Raw genomic sequence first — 19562 nt, forward strand, 5'->3', positions numbered from 1 at the left:
ATATAAGGCTGATTAGTAATTAATACAGATAATTACTGCATAGCAGGTAGCAACTAGCAACAAAATGTAATAATCAGCTCTGTAGCATCAGCTTATATGAGCTGTTTGAGGTTTTGTAGTGACCCCTATACTTTGCATTGCATTCTGTGACAACTGTAAAGATCTGGATCATTGCTGCTACTGATATGCTGAAACTTTAGGCAGTTCAGTATATAAAATATATCATTTTTAGCCATATTCATTTTTAAGGTTTAGTTCTCCTTTAAGCATAATATGATTCAATTCAGTGCTGATTTGTTGTAATTCTCCTTTTTTGTATATGAGAGACACATTCAATTAGGAGGTTGCTAATTTGGCTCCCTAAAACTATTTTTAATTTCATCCTGCGGATGTGTCAAGTGTCCACTTTTTCTCTTATTAGAAAAGCATAGCTCCCAATTGTCCCGATTTTTGAGGGACAGTCCCTCAACCTACAGTCCCCGATTCTTACTGAAATGTCCCTCGTTTCCCTTTAATCTGTCCCCCCTGTCTGTATTAATGAATTCTACTGTACAGCGCTGCGTACATAAGTAGCGCTTTATAAATAAAGATATACATACATGAACTGAAGCTAAAAAAAGATACAAATTTAATTGAAAAGTAGCTTTTGGCAGAGAGCCCAGAAATGTTTACGAGCTTCACCTGCACTTAGATACAAATGTTTCTCACATTTAATTAAAAAAAGTGGGCTTTTGGCAGAGATAAAAAGTTAAAAATCCCCCCCTGCACTGAAATACAATTGTAACTAATAAGCTTAACAGGTCTCTTGAGGGAACCGAGACTTGCCGCTTTAGGGCTCTGGCACACGGGGAGATTAGTCGCCCGCGGCAAAACTCCCAGACGCGGCGGCGAGTCTTTTTCGGCGATTTCCTGAAATCGCCCTGCCGCGTCTGCCATCTCGCCGGTGGGATGGCAGGGGTAGGCAACTCGGGGAGATTAGTCGCCCGCGAACAGGGAGTTTTGCCGCGGGCGACTAATCTCCCTTGTCACGGGTGACTAATCTCCCGGAACTACCATCCCACCGGCAAAAATGTAAGTCGCCGGTGGGATGGCACACGCTGCGCAGGCGATTTCGGCAAATCGACGAAGTTGCATCTCAAGGCAATTTCGCCGATTGTGCCATCCCACCGGCGACTTACATTTTCGCCTTCTGGTGTTGTGTGAAGGGCTTGCAGTTACAGAGACCACACTGCCACATGGCTGAAGCACACAGTCCTCTCTGGTCTAGATTTTATGTTAGTGTGAGGTGGCCAAGTTTCTCTGTCTGCACTTTTGTAGAACTCTCGTAGCCCAGCTGCTGGTGTTTGAAATGGAAATGGAAAGTTACTAATGACTGAGTTATCCAAAGCTGGAGTTACACTCAGTGCTTAGTTATTTCTTACTGCTTGATTTTTTTTCTTGAGTACTGTATTAGTATGGACTTAATATTCCTCCACCCCTGAGTTGCCCTTTACATCAGACCAATCTTATTTCTACCACGGTAGGCCTAGGAAACACAACTCCTTGACTAGGATTAGTGCTAAAATATGACTCAGCTGTACTGTTCTTTTCTTGTGTCTATTCCTAGAACTTGAAATGCATAACAGAAAATATCCCTAGCAGGAGTGTGTGTCAACCATTTATATGATTGCAAGTGAACTATATGCTCTTGTTCCATCTATTGAAACAATAGCATTTTACTGATGGCTCCTTGTGTTCAGCTATTTATAGCAGTGAGGTACTGCTCTCTATGAAACCTTTATTTCTAAGAACTGCTACCTCCTCTTTGGAATCGGTTCATATAAACCTGCTTCTATTCCTAACCCTAAATTATCAGAGGAACTGAGGGAGTACTGTAAGTAACCACAGGGGCTGCACCACTGTGTGTTCAGACATCCAAAAGCGAAGGTCCCACTTTGCTACTCCTGGGATTTGAAGTACAGCAATTTTTTTTTTTAACTGTTAATTTTTTGGTGCTGGAAGGCTTTCTAGGATTTAGCCATCAGTATTTTTTATCTGGACTTTAAGGAGAAGAAGCGATTAAGGAGTGATCATCAAATGGAGGAAAGGGACCAGGACAGACAGCAATGCTCAGGTGAAGAGGGCAGTGCAGTGAGCAGTGTCCCTGCTGAAGCTCCCCTGTCGGATTCAACATGTGGAGGAGACATCGGCGAGGTGAGAGAGGCAGACGCTTGTGCTGGGGATGCTTTTTTTTTCCCCCCCAGTGCCACAAAATATTACTTAGATTGCAAGCACTACAGGGCAAGGACCTCCTTCCCCTTGTCTGTTTACACTTGGGGGCATATTTACTAATCCACGAACGCCCTCGAACGCTCCCAGCGTATTTTCGCCGAATTTTTCAGCGCCCGCATGACTTTCCATACGCTTGTGCGACTTTTTTGTATGCCTGCACAAAAAAATCGGAAAGGTTTTCCCGCTGTTTACAATCATTCGGTACGAAAATTTCGGGACTTTCGGATCGCCAATACGATATTATCGTGACTAATACAATTTTTTCGTAAGCATTTAGGTGATATTTGCGATCTTCAGAAATTTTCGTTTCCAATCCGAATTTTTCCCAATCGGGATTTGAACTCGTGTTTTGATAAATCTGCCCCTTAGTATCTTGTACTTGATACCAACTAAAATATAAATAATCTTTGTTGGAGGCAAAACAATCCTTAATGTTTAAAATATTTTTGGGCATTTTTTTAACCCCAGGTCCGAAGCACACTGGATTACAAGTCCAATTCATGTACTGATTTACAGTACACACACACCTACCTTATGAATGGTTCAGTAAGACATTTATCGGTCCTGTTACATAGTATGTTTATTTCCTCAGAGGGTACTTTTGTCAACATAAAATAGGAAAAATCAACCATTTTTCTTTTTTAGAAAACAAATCTTAACAAGTTAACTTTAGTCCTATATTTATAGTACCCTGCAAAGCATTTTGCAATGTATTTTTCTTTTAGTCATTGCAAAGTTATTAGTGGTTTGAGACACATTGCGTATTGCTCTGTCAGTCCCCTTGAGATTTTAGTGATGTGTTAAAAGCTGGAGGGAAACAGCTGCTTCTCCCCAGCATAGCTTTCTAAGTATTTCCTCAGTAAATATCAGGTCTCATAACCTGTCATGTACCCAGTACACTCTCACACTTACCTAGGGAAAACCTCTATTTGAGTGCAACCATCAGGTTTATGTCAGTTCCCTGATTGGTCAGTAATAGCAAGTAGGGGACAACATAGAGCACTATAGCAAGTTTACTTTCATTTTAGGTTTGACTTTAAATTCCTTTCTCTTGTTCTCTTGCTTTCTGAAGTTTAATTCTGATCTCTTGTATTGTTTTGTGGCTGAGATTTTAACTGTGCACTCAGATCCACTGCAACAATCCCTTGAGATTGTGGGTAACAGGCAGATTGTGAGCCTCCAGATAAGCACAAAATCTTCTTGTCCTGCCTGCACCCAGAAGCATTACACACAGCTGATATCTGACAAGTTTCTTGTAAATTGATGGATATTGGCTGCTTGTGCCTGCACCCAGGCAGATTTGATCCTTCTGGGTGCATGAACAATTATAATATTTTTCAAGCGTATGGGCGGATTGCCAACCTGTGCTTATCCGCAAGGCTGACAATATGCCCGTGTGACCTTACCCTTAGCACAATATCCTTTATGAAGGTTGTGTTGACATTACAGCACTGCAGGATAGATCAGACAAACTATTAGCTCAGAAAGCAAAATGAAAAAAATCCATGGGCAATCTTATATTGTAACCATATAACCAAACCTTATATTGTAAGCTTCTAAAGCACTGGAACTGATGTGAATGATGTAGGCTAATGGCAGAAAGGGCTGATTCCTGGCCTGTGGATTTATTCAGGATGAGAATCAGCCTGTATGCTGCCATTAGCCTTTCCCTGTGACGGTACCCGGTGCCAATGCATTGGGCCATGTGTAGACACACAGCAGATATTTGAACCAAAATGTGCGTTCTGGTGCTGAAATTTGCTTTGTGTGCCTGCACCTGGGCCCAATGCAATGGCTCAGGGTACAAGTCATAGGAAAAAGGCCAGTGTTTTTATTTGCTGAAAAGTGCTGTGAAATATGTCAGAGCTAAATAAATTAAATAAAACTGGTTGTGAGAATTCTTTCATGTTTTTGGTATGTTGACCTCTGACATTTGCAAGCTCTACTGATAAAGGACTGTGAATTTGATAACATTTTTGCGCTATAGTGGGCAGAGAATTGGAGACTGTGGGCAGCTCCAGTATTGAAGTGGATGCAAACAGTTATTTGTATCTGTTATTATATGTAATACACCTTTTAAAAAAATCTTTGCGTATACCTTAAGGACACAATAAAACCCGATAACCTTACTCACCGGGAGCAAAGAGGTTAATAAAGGCCAGTACTTTTTGGAAGTCTGTGTCTACTTGTTCAGCTCCAGGAATAGGCAGCTTCCTGCCACCTGCTGTGTCCCAATCTCTCTTCCCTTTGTTTCTGTGGTAGGATGTTACATAAATATATATATAGCTTACATCTGTAAACATACCCCTGCATTGGGATTAGAAAGGGGATCAGGAAAGGGGGCTAACGCCATGCCCTTGGACACACCAGCTGTTTCAATCTACCAGAACATCTCTCCTTCAATCAACACACTCAGTTGCCTCTGTGCCCTGCTCCTGAACAGTTTTCACTGCAACCTTCTTGTATTGTGCTTCCATAACTATGCCTAGCGCTGGCATTGAGGAGCTGGATAACCAGCACACAGAGCCAGCAATGGAAGCTATGCATGAGCTGCAACTCTTCCAGAAGCAAGTGACACAGCAACTTCGGGAGATATCCTTGCTGGTTGATCCACTCAGTGCAGCTGTCAATGATCTAAAGGAAGAGAACCTGCATCTTCGCTTGGAACAGGAGAGACTCGCACGACAGGTGGAGGAACTGACCCAGTTTCTTGGATCACAGGAGCCCAATGGCTCGGTGCCACATGCCCCAAGGTTTTCTAGCACCCGGAGGTCCTCTTCTGTGCATCTTTCTAGAAGCAGCAGCCTTGTAAGTGCCTGAACAGAATGTTTCCCAGGGTACCCTGTGCCCACTGTAGTGCTAAAAGGAATAGAAATCATATTCATTTTGAGCCGGTTCATTTCAATCAACACATCCCACTGACCTGGGGAAGATTTGATAATTGTAGTTCTGCAATAGCACCTGTGCCTAAAAGCTTATACTAGCTATAAAGGATACTCTTAAAAAGTTTGTGTGTGTGTGTATACAATGTAATTGAAGGGGCCACACTTAAAAGTCCTGTAAGACCTGTTTGTGTGGACCCTTGACTTACGTATAAACATCTCGTATATATGGTCTTCCTAAATGTAAGTGCTGGCTAAACTAAAATTTAATAAGACTTTAATTACTTTCTAAGAAGTATATAGCCAAACTGATAATGCAATCACGTCAAAAATGGCTATGCTTTTTAGCAGGAAATATAACTATATTGTCAATATTTTTTGGCAGTGAAGGGGTTAAGCCTTGTGCATGTTCTGGGATTCCCATTCTTTTACTGTGGTTGCCAAAGTTCAGTACTTATTGTGTCCCAATATAGCCATTGGTTCTAGGCCAGAAAGTAAAGTTAGAGGGCAGCTTCTGATGCTTCCTAATCCTGTCACATACTCTTGTTACACATTGCTTAGCAGTTGAAAAACCACATCAGGTCACTATATGACTTAGTAGAATTAAGCAAGATACCTTATTTAACCTAATGTTATTAATGGTATATATTTAGCTGCTGAAATATATTATTCCTGGTGATTGTTTTGTTAGGTATCTTCCTGCTCTGGCTCCTTGTAGCTTGTGCATTTAAAGGTTTATGTTTCCCACTTTAGTTTAAATACGTCTTGGAATGTAACAAAGAAAGGTCAAACAATATTCCCTCTTCCTTTGTGAAGAACAGGTGACTACTCACGTTGCTGGGAAATGAGCTTCACACCTGCTTCAAAAGTGACTTCCCTTTTTGTACAGTGGATACAGATTGTTCCTAGTTGCTTTAATAGAGATTGTTTTATTGAGCTTTGTGGCTAAACCATCTGATATGTGTGTTGCACCCCCATGACATTTGGGTGTATTGTACCTTATAGAACCATTTTTTTTCATGCAGGTTGAGGCAGAAACTCCCCAGGAAACTCCCCAGCAACTGGAGGTATTTCTCCCCAGCACAACAGAGAAGGCAGAACCAGAAAACAAGGGCAAGCTAACAGCAGAGGATCTGAATGCTATAGAGGAAGAGGAAGTTCTGGATAAAATGGTGAGATGCAGGAAATGAATGCAATGTGTATGAGCAAAACAGGAAGAAGGTTAGTTTTGGATATTAAGGGATTCTGGTTTGCAGGGATGACAAATACAGCAAAAAGTTGACTACACTGAATCTTTCCAGATGTGGGGCAAATCTAAGGCATATCAGTGTGAAAAATTTAGGAATGCACTGAATCCTGGGTTCGGTTCAGGATTCGTCCTTTTTCACCTGGATTTGGCCGGATTCATACCTCTGGCCGAACCAAATCCTTAAAATCATGCAGTATTTTGTCACATAAACACAGAAGTTGAAGCCATCTTAAACCCTTCCTTGCCCTAATTTGTATATGCTAATTAGTATTCGGTTTGTATCCTTCCTTGCCCTAAATTTAGTATAAATTATAAAACACTATTTGCCTATTCATAGTCTTAACTGTAGAATAAATATTACATAACGTGACATTTAGCTTAATTACTGCAGTAATTTAAGATTTGTCTGAAAAAGGATTTAGTATGTTAATTTTTCTCTTAATTAAATAATCCAACCAATCCCAAAATTATAACCACTGCAAAGAGATTCCAAGGGCCTGAGCGCTCAAGCACAGTACAATATTTAATTAAAATATTCTGGAAGACAGGTCTCTAACTGGGGGCTACGCCAATATATTTTTTGCAGCTGGATAAGGCCACAGACTTTGAGGAGAGGAAACTAATCCGTGCGGCAATGAGGGATCTGCGTCAGAGAAAGAGAGGTATTCATTGATGCATTTCTGGCATCACACTACAATTAATCAGAATTACTATAAAGCAGAAAATCTAAAATTTTTTGATGGTCACATTCAATCTTCCTAGAGCAACGAGAGAAAGAGCGAGAACAGCGCTTACAGGAGTTAAAGAACAAGGAGAGGGAATCTCAGCTGGCACGAAGCACAGAAACCAGCATCCGACAGAGCGAGACAACCAACCATGGCTCTGCCGTCAGCACTGTCACCAAAACACAGAGGCTTGTGCAGTCCAGTAAGGAAAACTTTTATTAGAGTGTAAAACCAAACAGGGAGTTAGTTTCCATAGAGTCCACATCACTTTAGAGTAATTAGATGAACATGAACTATGTGTACAAATTAGCTATTCTAATGGGGTGTAAATTCTAGTTTTTGTTTCCCTAAATTAGTAGCCAGAAAAGGGTAGGTCATGGAGTGCCTTGTAAAACAGTGTCATATACTGTGACAGTCAGGTAACCTTAAGGAGTGTCTGCTCATAAACATTACATATGGGTATCATGTAGCTGCATTACGTACTGTATGTTGGTCAAAGAGCTACATTTCATATGAAAACTGTGTAATGATATGGGCCTATTCTGTAGCTACAGATTTGTATATTTTGGTCCTCATTTATCCCTAAGCCATTTGTAGAAATGTACCAAAGTGCTTTAATTTAGGGTGAAGACACACGGAGCTACTTAGTAGCAGCTACTTGTCACAGCAACTAAATTCCAGAAAATACCCTACCATACGCAACACTGAGAATTGCCTTTGCTAAAACACACATAGAGACAATTATCAGTAAATGATCAGCATTGTCTATTTAAATAGCCGCTACTAGTAGCTCCATGTTTCTTCACCCTAAGAGCAGGGGTACACGGGGAGATTTGTTGCCCAGCGACAAATCTTCGTTGTCACAGGCGACTAATCTCCCCGCAATGCCATCCCAGCGGCTAGAATGTAAATCGCCAGTGGGATGGAATATGTGTCGCTGCGATTTCCCACAGTAACCCGAAGTTTCCTCTCAAGGAAACGTTGGGCGACTGTGGGACATCGCAGTGACGCATATGCCATCCCACCGGCGGTTTACATTCTAGCCCACTTCTAATGATTAAAAGGGAAACAGATTAGTATTTTGTCACACTTATGAAGGTTTGAACTATGTTACAATAAACATAGTCAGTATAAGCTTGGAAGCTAAAACCGTTTTTTGATGTGTATGTAGCTGTAACTTCTCAACACTTACCCAAAGAGCTGGTAAAATTATATATTTTTCAGATGATGGCAGCAAAACCTCTAGCACAACTACATTGGAGGCCAGTTACATGAAACGATCAGAGAGTAAGTAACCAGAGAAACCAGATGTGAGCATGCATGATCCTTGGAAACCCAACAAAGCACACGAATGGGAATCTTCTGTCACATGAGAACAAGCACATGAGCTTTATAATCAGGAAAAAGAGTTAGCTCTTTATGGTCATAATCAGCCACCATCAGAGTGTCTTTGAATAATCTATTTTGATGACAGTGCAAATGTGGTAGGCAAGTTATCTACTAGCTACACATAGCCAAAATATACTGAATTGCCAGGTTAAAGTAAAGAGGTTGCAATAGTTATAGATTCATTTACAAAATGCATTTAAGATTCAAGTTTTACCAAATAGCATCAGTTTATTTTGCTCCAAACTGTATATGTATACCGTCCTCTGTTAATATGGAAACTGTTAATGATAGTTTTCTTATCTCTATAGATGGTGACACCATTGTTCAGACAAAATCATCATTTAGTGCCACATCCAAGAAAGTTGGCAGGTAAACCAGTGTCTGTTTATATCCTTTAAAATAGAAACTAGCCATTCATCTCGCCAATTCATCTCATTGCTTCATATTTTTATAGTATTGTTCTATGTCTTCCCTTAGCATCTTTGACCGAGAGGATGAGGGGCTTTCCAGGGCCAACAGTATGACTGCAATGGAGCGGCGTCAGGCAGAAAGGAAAAAGGAGCTCATGAAGGCTCAAAGCCTACCTAAAACGCCAGCCACGCAGGCACGCAAGGCCATGATTGAGAAGATGGAGAAGGAAAGTGGCGGGTGAGACAGATCTATCTATGCCTGTAGTAGAACATTGTGTAGGGAAGACTTTTGGACTATATAACGGATGGTCAGTGCAGTAATTTGTTCAGGTTTAGATCTTCCTGTGGCCTATTTTTAAATGAATGGAAACATGCTTTGCTACAAATGTCCTAAATATTCTTGTTTAGGAAATCAAAAGCAGTCTCATCATAAAAATATGTTTGATACTGGGTCAGTGAAATTGTAAAATGCGCAGAGTGTAACTATATTATTTGTGATGCCTTTGTGGTTGGGATTCAGTTTCTGTCTTATTATCTTATAGCTTCTGTCCCTCTTTTCACAGCTCATCCAGCCCAGCCTTTGCCAAGGTTGCAACACCACGTTCGGCTGCATTTGGTGTGCCTAATGCAAACAGCATAAAGCAAATGCTCTTGGATTGGTGCAAAGCCAAGACGCGTGGGTATGAGGTGAGTTACCTTCGGAAGTGCCCTACTTCCCTTAGACATCCATACAGTATGCCGTACAGTAATATTAACTCCACCTAGCTTATGCAATATTTAACAATATCTCATGCATTTTATGTACAATGGGGTAGGAAATCAGTTTTGTATTTAAGCCATAATCATGGGTAACCATTGACTTGCAGCAATTACTATTCAAGTAAATTGGGAGGACTTGCAGCAGTAGCAGAATTGTGATCACCACTACAAGTACTGGCTTCCAAAGTAGCCTTCCATAACTTTAAAGGTGTTAACCTTCCAGAGACTTTTTCTTGTCCCTCTAGTTTCTTTAGTGAGGATAGAACATGTCATTATTCAGAAAGTTCAATTATATATTAGTGGTTACAGTTAATTCAGAATCATAAACTATGGCTAAAGTCAAAATATCCATTTGAAAAGATATTATGGAAATTTGTATATACTTGTTATGAAACCTTTTGAAAGAATAATGGGATAGTGCTTTTAAAATATCCATTAATAATTGTAAAACCTAAATTGTTCTATGGAAACATTTTTTAAAACCAACAACAAAGAATATAACAAAGGAATTTGTTAAAAGCTTTGCTAAACAACTAGTAAAAGGTATAGTTTATTTGATCCTGTAATACCTGAATAGCAGTTGGATAATGTTGATTACCAAGACCTTTTGCATTTGGGGATCTTTGCCTTTATCTCAATGTTTCTGCTCTTTCAGCATGTGAACATTCAGAACTTTTCCTCCAGCTGGAGCGATGGAATGGCATTCTGTGCACTTGTCCATAATTTCTTTCCTGAGGCATTTGACTACAACCAACTGAACCCCCAGAACAGAAGAAAGAATTTTGACCTGGCCTTTTCAGCTGCAGAGTATGTATGGGGTTTGGGGATCAGTCTATGTATATTGTATTTGATGGATGACTGCCTGTCTACTGCTATATTTGCTAGTAAGTTTTATGCTTTATTTGTTTATATTTAAGGCAGTTAAAAGTGATTTTTTTTTTCCTTTCTGTCTGGACTATATGATTCTCTGCATGTTGGCTCACGGATATGTGCAGCAGTTGCCATATTGTTTACCTCAGCTTTTATTTTCAAGTTTATGGAAATATTACAACTCCCAGTCAAACATGCAGAAAAGCATTCCAAATGGCTCAGTCTTTTGTGCAAATAAAGAAATATATCTTACTTAGAAATCATTTTTTTCCATAATAAATACGAATAAGCATGTGCAGAGCATAATGCTGTTTATCTAGGCAAATACAAAATAGGTCTTTCTGTATATTTTGCTGCCTGTGCTTAATCTTCTCCAGCGCAGCAATTTGGTGTCAGAAAAGGCCTTTGACTGAAAGTTAATGGGAATCTCCAGTGCTAAAGGACCACAGAGACCTTATCCGCACACCCTAGCACTCCAAAATTCTGTGCCCGGTGCACACTGCTGGAGGGATCGGCACCCTCCAAAAACACTATAGCAACAAAAAAGCAAATGGCACTCAGGGCTACAAACAAGGGTAAAACCCTTTTAGAAGTTTATTGCGGAGGAGCACCTCCGCAATAAACTTCTAAAAGGGTTTTACCCTTGTTTGTAGCCCTGAGTGCCATTTGCTTTTTTGTTGCAATCTCCAGTGCTAAAACATTTGAATGGGTGTAACTGCTGGACAATGCAGAGGTAGAAATATTCTGGGAAACCAAATGTTTTAGTTCTAGGGATTTTTATTGATTTCAATTCAAATCTGTTTTCTGAAGTTTTGTTGCTTGTGCTAGAGCAGATTTAGAGCAGACAAAAAAATGCTATAACTCTCAAACAGACACACACTCTGTCCTGTGGTTTCCATTCACTTAAATGGGAAAAACGGTAAATCTCCAGTAAAGGCACTTTTTAGCCTAAAATGCTCTTTCAAAACATGCTTTGCCTGAGACATCTTTGCATGAGCCTTATGTGCTAAAAACATTGTTTATATGCTTTTCAAGAGTGGGCCCTGCAGCCCTACTGAGACCCCACTGGCTCATGTTTATACACTTTCTTATATAGTGAATAAAGTACCCCCCCTAATGTAAAAATATAAGCATATACAAAAGTCAAAGAGGATTTCCATGACCATTTAAATGGTTGAAGGTTGAGTGCTTTTATACAAGTCATGGAACGCCAAGGGATAAGTTTGGGTAACTGGCATCACATTATTGTTATTATTAACACATATTACTTCAACCTTGCTCTAACCTTACCAAGCATGAGTTACAATTTATGTGAGTCATAAGTTAAGTTTACTTTCTATCATTAAGGAGATAATATATACATTTAATACAAGATGAATATACTTTGTTTCCATTTATAATATGCTAATTTTAACTGATGTATATATGACCAGAGTGAATTACCAGTGGAGCTGAAATGATCTGAATTTATTCTCCAGACTTTTTGTGGATCATTCTCTCCACCTCAGATATATCATCCACTGTGGGTATTGTTGTAGCTAAAACAAAAATGGAATATACAGGAATTGAACAAAGTATTTAATTGACTTATGCTGGGCAGTGTATTGCCTGCTTTTAAAAGCAGGATGTGATTTCTGTAGTAAGGAACATTAAACCTAAATTGCATATTGATAAAAGAACCTTTACATGTGACATTGTCGCAAATGTTTCATTTTCGGTAAAAGGAATTGCTTTGCTTTTGGCACCAGTTTTCTGCTTGGATTGCAATATATTCTCTTTAATATAATAAGCACTGTGATAATCTATAACTGGAACAATTTAAGACAATTAAGAGGGGCATATGTATCAACAGAACTTTACTTTTATAAATATGCAAGCCTATAGAAATGAATATAGGGTTGTGATATTTCCCTTGGGCAACCTGTGTGGGGTGTTTCCCTTTGATAAATATGCCTCCTAGAATTTTGTGCTACACTTCCTCAGAAAAAGGGTACAATGGCAAGTGTGCCATTGCCTATGCAGTTTAATTATTTGGTCCTTAGAATAAGTGAGGTGGATGCCATGTTCACTCATGGCATTCTCCTTAGCAGAAATTTCATGGCAGGAGCAAAAGCCTGGATGAGGACTGTGACTGAGACAATATGTGTTTAGCCTGATGAGTGATATTACATTTTACTTGAGGTTCTAGCAGCTACAGTGATCAGAAGGATCTCTCACAAGATATTAAAAAGCAGCGCACTGACTGAATGCCACTTCCTAACAAAAAACACCTTCTTGTGCAGATATTTATATTCCACAGATATGTGTCATTGTTTGTCCTTAAATGTTGTACCTCACATGGATGGTTTCTGCACTACAATCCTTTCCTGTAGCACAACCACGTCCCATGTATGTGTTTCAGAGTACTGTTTTCTTAATAATTTCTGTATTTCCCCCTTTTCGTGCACTTGAAACCTTAAACACACACAGCATGGGTATGTTCATTGTAATGACACCAGAATGTTTAAACCACTGATGGATGTCTCTCCTTCTTTTTTTCCTCTTTCTCCCCCCCACGGGCTGTGTTCACTGCCTCCTCCTCTGTCCTTCCACCATCTTTTCTACCCACCATCCACCAATAGGAAACACGCAGACTGTCCGCAGTTGCTGGACGCAGAGGATATGGTCCGCATGCGAGAGCCGGACTGGAAGTGTGTTTACACGTACATCCAGGAGTTCTACCGCTGCCTGGTGCAGAAGGGGATGGTAAAAACCAAAAAGTCCTAGGAGTTAACGCCATAGAATCACTGGTGAGAATGAAATTTATCCTCTCCAAGGAAAGGCAGGATTAGCAAAACTAGTAAGGGATCGGTTTTTAGAATATTTGGGACAGATCATAGTAAATCTAGCTTTATCTCCACACAGGGCCCTCATTACAAACCAACCATTTTCGTCTTAGGTTCCCTACAAAGTTAACAGTGTATGTAAACTTATATCCTATTACCTGAACTTCAAGTGCCTAAAACTACCTTAATGAAAGCAGCCATTTGTTAAGTATTTGCTGCTGTAGTAGGTGGCTGGCCTCCGCTTCTAGGAACAGTTCCAGTTCCTGTCCCATTAAAAGTTTGGCCCTGATAGAGTTGCTTGCACTTATAACATTTAGGATGTAACCAGAGAGCAACCTTTGTGTCTTGTCTCAGTAAGTTAATTACTACTGACAAATTGTAACACTTAATAAAACTACAATAATAATAATTTCAATCTGACACTTGTATGGCAGGCAGGCAGGCATGGTATGGCCCATTTTATAGCAAAGCCAACCCCATCATACAGCTTCTACTGAACAGGTTTTTTTTTGCCTATTGTATTAATTAAGAAATATAATTCATTCCAGTTTCTCCAGTTCTATTTGCTGGTTAAGACAAATATTATATAACATTTCGTCCACCAGAACATTGTCTGTTTTTATATATGCCATGTCAAAAAATTGTTCTTTACACTATATCTGCTCTGTACTGGTAAAACTGCTGCTGTGTTTGATTCAGAAACACTACTATAGTTTATATAAATAGCCTGTAGTATAGTCATGAGGGCAGCTATTCAGTCTTTAAGAGCAATTGCACACAGGGAGGTAAGTCGCTTGTAGTTAAAGCTCTGTTACTGTGGGTGACTCGGGTCTCCGAAATGCCTTCCCACTGAGAAGGCTTACACATCGCTTTGTTTTCTGAAGTTGCCAGAAGTTTTGGCAATAAAATGAATCGCTGGTGGGAAGGCATTTCTCCAGGTGACTAATCTACCACTGTGCCATTGCTCTTAAAGGAGTAAAGGCACAGGTTACATAGCAGATAACAGATTAGCTCTTTAGAATGCAATAAATTAAAAACTAAAGCCATTGTATTTTACATAGCTAATCTGTTATCTGCTATGTAACCTGTGCCATTTCGCCCGGTTTCAGCTGGAATTTCTGTCACCATGGCTGCATAGCTTCATCTTTATATAAATTATAATAGAGTTTCTGAAGCAAACATACCAGTTTACCAGTGCAGGGCAGCAGTACATTATATTTTAATTACTTAAAAGCACTTTAATTGTTTGAAGTTACTGTTCTTTTAAAAGGGATCTATACCTAAAAACAGCTTTTTTGTGGAATGAAAGAAAATATAAAAGACTATCCAGTATACATAAAGTTTAATAATAGTCTTTAGTTATTTGTACATAGAATTGCTACCGAAGCAGTATACATCTGAATGTTTATATTCTGTGCGCTACTAGCTCTGACTTCTGAAGCCATGTAGCAGATGCAGCTCAGGGTGATGGCACACATTGTCATCTGTGGGCAACCAGTTGACTTAAAATGCTTCCCCACCTGCATTAATGTAAATCACTGGTGAGAAAACACATGCACCATATACAAAGAGCACAGGTAACGGATATATATCCCACCCAGGGTTTACATTAATGCTAGTGGGAAAACATTTTCAGGAGTCGCTTCCTGTGACTAATCTCCTTGTATGCCAAAGCCCTTATCCCAAAGCAGGTTTATGGCCCCTGAATAATTGCTTGGGGCCTTTTGAGGGCAAATAAAACTAAAGAATGGCACATTAATAAACGTCTTTATCCATAACAATAAACCATAAACCCCATGCCCTTGTACTTAGATGTGGCTTAACATGTTTGTAAAGTAACTTGTCATCTGAATTAGCCAACCAAGACTTCTTTAAACAGTAATGGCAGGAATGTATGCTGAGAAGCACTGTTACCCCTGTGCATTTGTTTAGACAGAGCCTGGAAAGACAGGCCCTTATTTTTCAAAGGGTGAAAGGACAGATCACAAGAAGGGAATTCTATAGCTCTATATTCAGAACAGAAATGTCTCCTTTATGAACCGTCCTTTCACCCAATAATAAATATGCCTTGGTGTGCTGGATAAGAATAGCACGGTACTGGTAGAATGTTAGGAAATTTTAACTATAAATCAAAAGCAGATAAATTGGCAGCATGCCACATTAACATTGACTTAGAAACAAGTTTAGTTCTACTGAACTGGTTAAAAATTCTTCTGAATTCAGGCATATTGTTTTCAGAAAGATGTAAAAACAGGGTCCTGTTGTGTAGAGACCTTTACAAAATAACTTTGGTCCCATGTGAGTATATTGCTGTTTTACTTCTGGCTGTGCAAGGGTTAAACACTCTAGCCCCAACATCCTGCAGAACATTACAGGTAGGGCCATTCATGGAGATGGTTAAGTACGAGACACTGGGCATGCACATATATGGTGTGAAGAGGAGAGAGGAGTGTTCTTGAGATATAAACCAAATAATGGAAATTCTGAATCACAGAGCTTGAGTGTGCACCATAGTATAGATAAGGTTAAAGCAATCCTTGCAGGCACAAATTTTAAAGGGGTGCTGCCCCATGTCTCCATTTATTTTTCCATATGCATTAAATCAAGAGGGCTGCCTTATAATATTGTTAATAACATTCTTTTTGTGCACCCTTGTATGACTGAATAAGAATCAATGAGGGCCCTCTGTCAGGTTATTCTCTGTAGACCACAGCAGCAAGGGCATACATTTTTGAGAATATTAGTGATGTTTTCTGCAGTTTATATATCGGCAGTAAGGTAGCTCCCATTTACATTCCACAAGGGAAAGCTCTGTATACAGTGAGGTAAAGGAAAAGAAGATCTCGGCCAAACACTGTCTCTTAGCTGGGATATATTTTCCTTTAATTTCCCAACTCTGCTTTCACAGACTCATGGTGTCTCTAAATGCTGAAAGATAAACTTTTGTGTTGAAGGCAATGCTTCTGCCAACACTTAACTTACTAAATGGAGCATATCTGCAGCCGTTTCAGTCTGCTTTGTGTCCTTGTTGGAAATGCCCAAACTGATTGCAGAGCTGACTGACTGTAAGGCTGCCATACATCCCTGTTCATGTCTGTGCCTGATATGATCTCCTTACACTTAAACTGCTTTGTTTCTTTGTGTTCCTCACCTTTAGTCCCTCATAAATGACTCTGTCTGCACTGGTGTTTTTTCGGTAGGATGCTTGTGGACTGTGTCCCTCTGGTGGAGGTGGAGGACATGATGATCATGGGGAAGAGACCAGACTCCAAGTGTGTCTTCACTTACGTCCAGTCCTTGTACAACCACCTGCGGCGGCATGAGATGCGTCTACGCAAGTCAGAGTTTTAATAACGTGCCCTTCTCTTTCTGTGGCTTCCCCTGGCACAGCGCTAACATTTCTGGCTCCCACCAACTTAAGTTCTGCACCACAGATAAATGTTAAGAGGTTTCACAGGTGATTGTTCAGAGTTGTGTATATTGCCCCCCTCAGATATTTAACAATGTTCTTCCTCTTGTCCCTGATGCCACAGAGGCTTGCATGTGTTGCAGTGCGATCCTCTGCTGTCTCTCTGGCACACTGGGACTATGATTGCTGTGCCAGTGGAATGCCATCACTGCCTCAAATGCTTGTCCCTCCCTACAGAATTAATATATTTAGATTTTATTATTAAATAGCACTAAGTAAGTGCTGGGCCTTTAAGAAATCACTGCCACAAGCTTCAGAACATAGACTTTGCTACACTTCGTAAGAGACCCAGAATACACTTCACTTGCAGCTAGCGCATTACTGGTGCATCCTCTTTTCCTTCCTTATTTTAAAGAATCGTCTCTTTTTAATATATTTAATAGAAATCTATTTAATCCTGTCTACATATAATATTCATGGTGGTTGATGGTTTAGAGAAGGCATAGGCGAATATGCTCCAGTTTTGGAAATACAGTGCCCAAGGCATGGTGGGAGATTTAGTTCTGTAATAGCTGGTGCAAAAAGTTTGCCTTTCCCTGGTATAGAGTTTTGTTGGAATCCAAGGAAGAATCTGTTTAGAGCCTTTTTTTCAAACTGGAGGTTTATTAATGAACATATTTATAGTATGGTCTAAAATAAAGTCCTACAGAGCAATATGGCTGCTTTCCTATCTCAAAGCATGCAAATCAATGAAGAAGAGCTTGTACCAGCAGTGCTTACATACATTTATTAGTGGCTTGACTTCAGATCTAATTGTTGTGCAGCATAACTTGCTTCTTGTAGATTGAGAGGGATTCATCTGCCCTCATTGCTTGCTCATTCTTAGTGAAGAATTCTGGGTAGCAGTACTAAAATAAGCACACACAGACACAATATAGCACTTTATAGTTCCTAATTCTTGTACCTAGGAATGTTTTTTTGTGAGAGTGCTCTCCCGCTCCAGTTGAAAGGAATCTTGTGGAGAGGAAAGTTTATATGTACTATTGTGTAATTGCTGTTTATGCTCCTTACATGTCTGGTACACTGTAATACAACAAAGGCTACCACAGTCACTTTGATTACATTTCAGCATGTTAATTTGTATGAGCAGCCTGTAACTGTATTATTAGTTTGACTTAAGTTAACTTTTAACATCATGCAGCAATAAAAAAAACTTTAGCCACCCCTCCTCCAAAAAAAAAAAAAAGCCAGACTCATTCTCTGAATGCTAAATTTGTCTTGAAGGGCTTGTTCACCTTTAGTATGGTATAGTTATGTATGGACCTATAGGGTTTTTGAGCCCTAGCAACCAGATAGCAGTTGAAGTTCCAGGCCAGAGAGTTGCAGAATAAAAAAAGTAAACATTAAAAAAACAAACAAGAAATTATATGGATGGATGCCTACATCGTGGTAAAAGTTGAAGGTGAACTACCCCTTTTAAAGTTCCGGTGCCGTTTAACTTTTAGGTACATCTTTGAAACAACACTGATCTACTTACCTAAGCTTACTCATGCTCTACTATTGAAACACTAAAATAAGAGCACCAACATATTATTTACAGTTCTGGTTACCAGTAGTTTGTCAAGAACATTTTGCCATTTCCCATGCTTTACCCTTACAAATGGCGTCTGACCCCACTGCAGCCAAGCCATGTTCTCTTTCTGTGATACCAACACTTGCAGTGCAGGGGCAGTGCCTGAGCTTGGTGGCTTGCTTTTTCTTTACACTGGAGCCACTTTGTGGCATTGCACTGTATGATTTATGGTTTAAAAGCAGGAAATAAGGAATGGCCAAGCCTTGGGGCTGTTTGCGGCCCTGGGTTTATATGTACTGATGTACAGCCTCACAGTGTATAAAACTGTGTCAGTTCCAAGGGCCCCAGTAACTTTTAATCACTGTAATGTTAAAGCATGGGTAAGCAATATGCTGGTATCTTTCATTTAAGAAACTAAAGTAGCACCTTTTTGTTGCGATGTGTGCGTATGAAATATATATATTATTTAAGAGATATATATATATATATCTACTTAGAAAGTGTATTTCAATGTGTATTCACACAGGTACACACATATATACACCTGCTAGTGTATAAATATATGTATTCGTGTAGTATATGCATTAATATACTTATAATTAGTGAACACATGCATACTTACAGTTTGTGTAGATTTAAACCACAGAGAAAGCTCCTATTATCCTTCTATATAGTGCAGCCCTAGTATAGTGGGTTAGATGCAGATCGCTGGTCTGTATGTATACATAAGGCTCACATATGTCACACTGACAGACTTTCATTTCCATTGTGGCTACATTTCATGTTTGTGTATACTTGCCAGTATAAGTAAACTGTTTAACCTGTTTTAACCTGAAAGTTTTAAACACTCCTCAAATACAGCTTTTGTGTCCGTTCTTTTTATACACCAGCATGTGCTGACATTTTAATAAAGTTCTTTTAACTGACTTGCCTGTGTCCACGTTGCCCAATGATTCAGAGGCTGGCCACAGCACAACATTTCTACAGCTAGTAGTCTAATATCTACACAGTTGTTGCGGTTGAAAAAAATATATGTCCGTCGTTTATCCTCTCCAGTTCCACTATTCTACTGAAATGCCTACAGAACTTATAGTATTCCTTAATGTTATATCAGCCTGCATCTATAGCAGTAAGCAGAAATCAAAAAAGGATTACTACCTGGAATTAAAACACTATAGGGGATTTTTATTATAATGGTTG

At 39.6% G+C, this 19562-nt stretch overlaps 1 protein-coding gene across 4 annotated transcripts in view; it reads left to right on the forward strand.

Moving 5' to 3' along the window:
* Nucleotides 1–19291, forward strand: part of smtn (smoothelin) — an 81433-nt gene extending 62142 nt beyond the window's left edge. The window contains exons 11-21 of one of the 4 annotated variants that reach the window (XM_018091390.2): nucleotides 2047–2193; nucleotides 6179–6325; nucleotides 6989–7064; nucleotides 7165–7329; nucleotides 8352–8414; nucleotides 8825–8885; nucleotides 8994–9164; nucleotides 9490–9613; nucleotides 10341–10492; nucleotides 13177–13344; nucleotides 16581–19288. In XM_018091390.2, coding sequence (XP_017946879.2) covers nucleotides 2047–2193; nucleotides 6179–6325; nucleotides 6989–7064; nucleotides 7165–7329; nucleotides 8352–8414; nucleotides 8825–8885; nucleotides 8994–9164; nucleotides 9490–9613; nucleotides 10341–10492; nucleotides 13177–13321 — 1251 coding nt within the window. In that variant the 3' untranslated portion in view covers nucleotides 13322–13344; nucleotides 16581–19288. 4 annotated transcript variants of the gene reach the window in all.
* The last annotated feature ends 271 nt before the right edge of the window (nucleotides 19292–19562 follow it).

Source organism: Xenopus tropicalis, chromosome 1 (assembly GCF_000004195.4).
Source record: "Xenopus tropicalis strain Nigerian chromosome 1, UCB_Xtro_10.0, whole genome shotgun sequence".
Classification (NCBI taxonomy): domain Eukaryota; kingdom Metazoa; phylum Chordata; class Amphibia; order Anura; family Pipidae; genus Xenopus; species Xenopus tropicalis.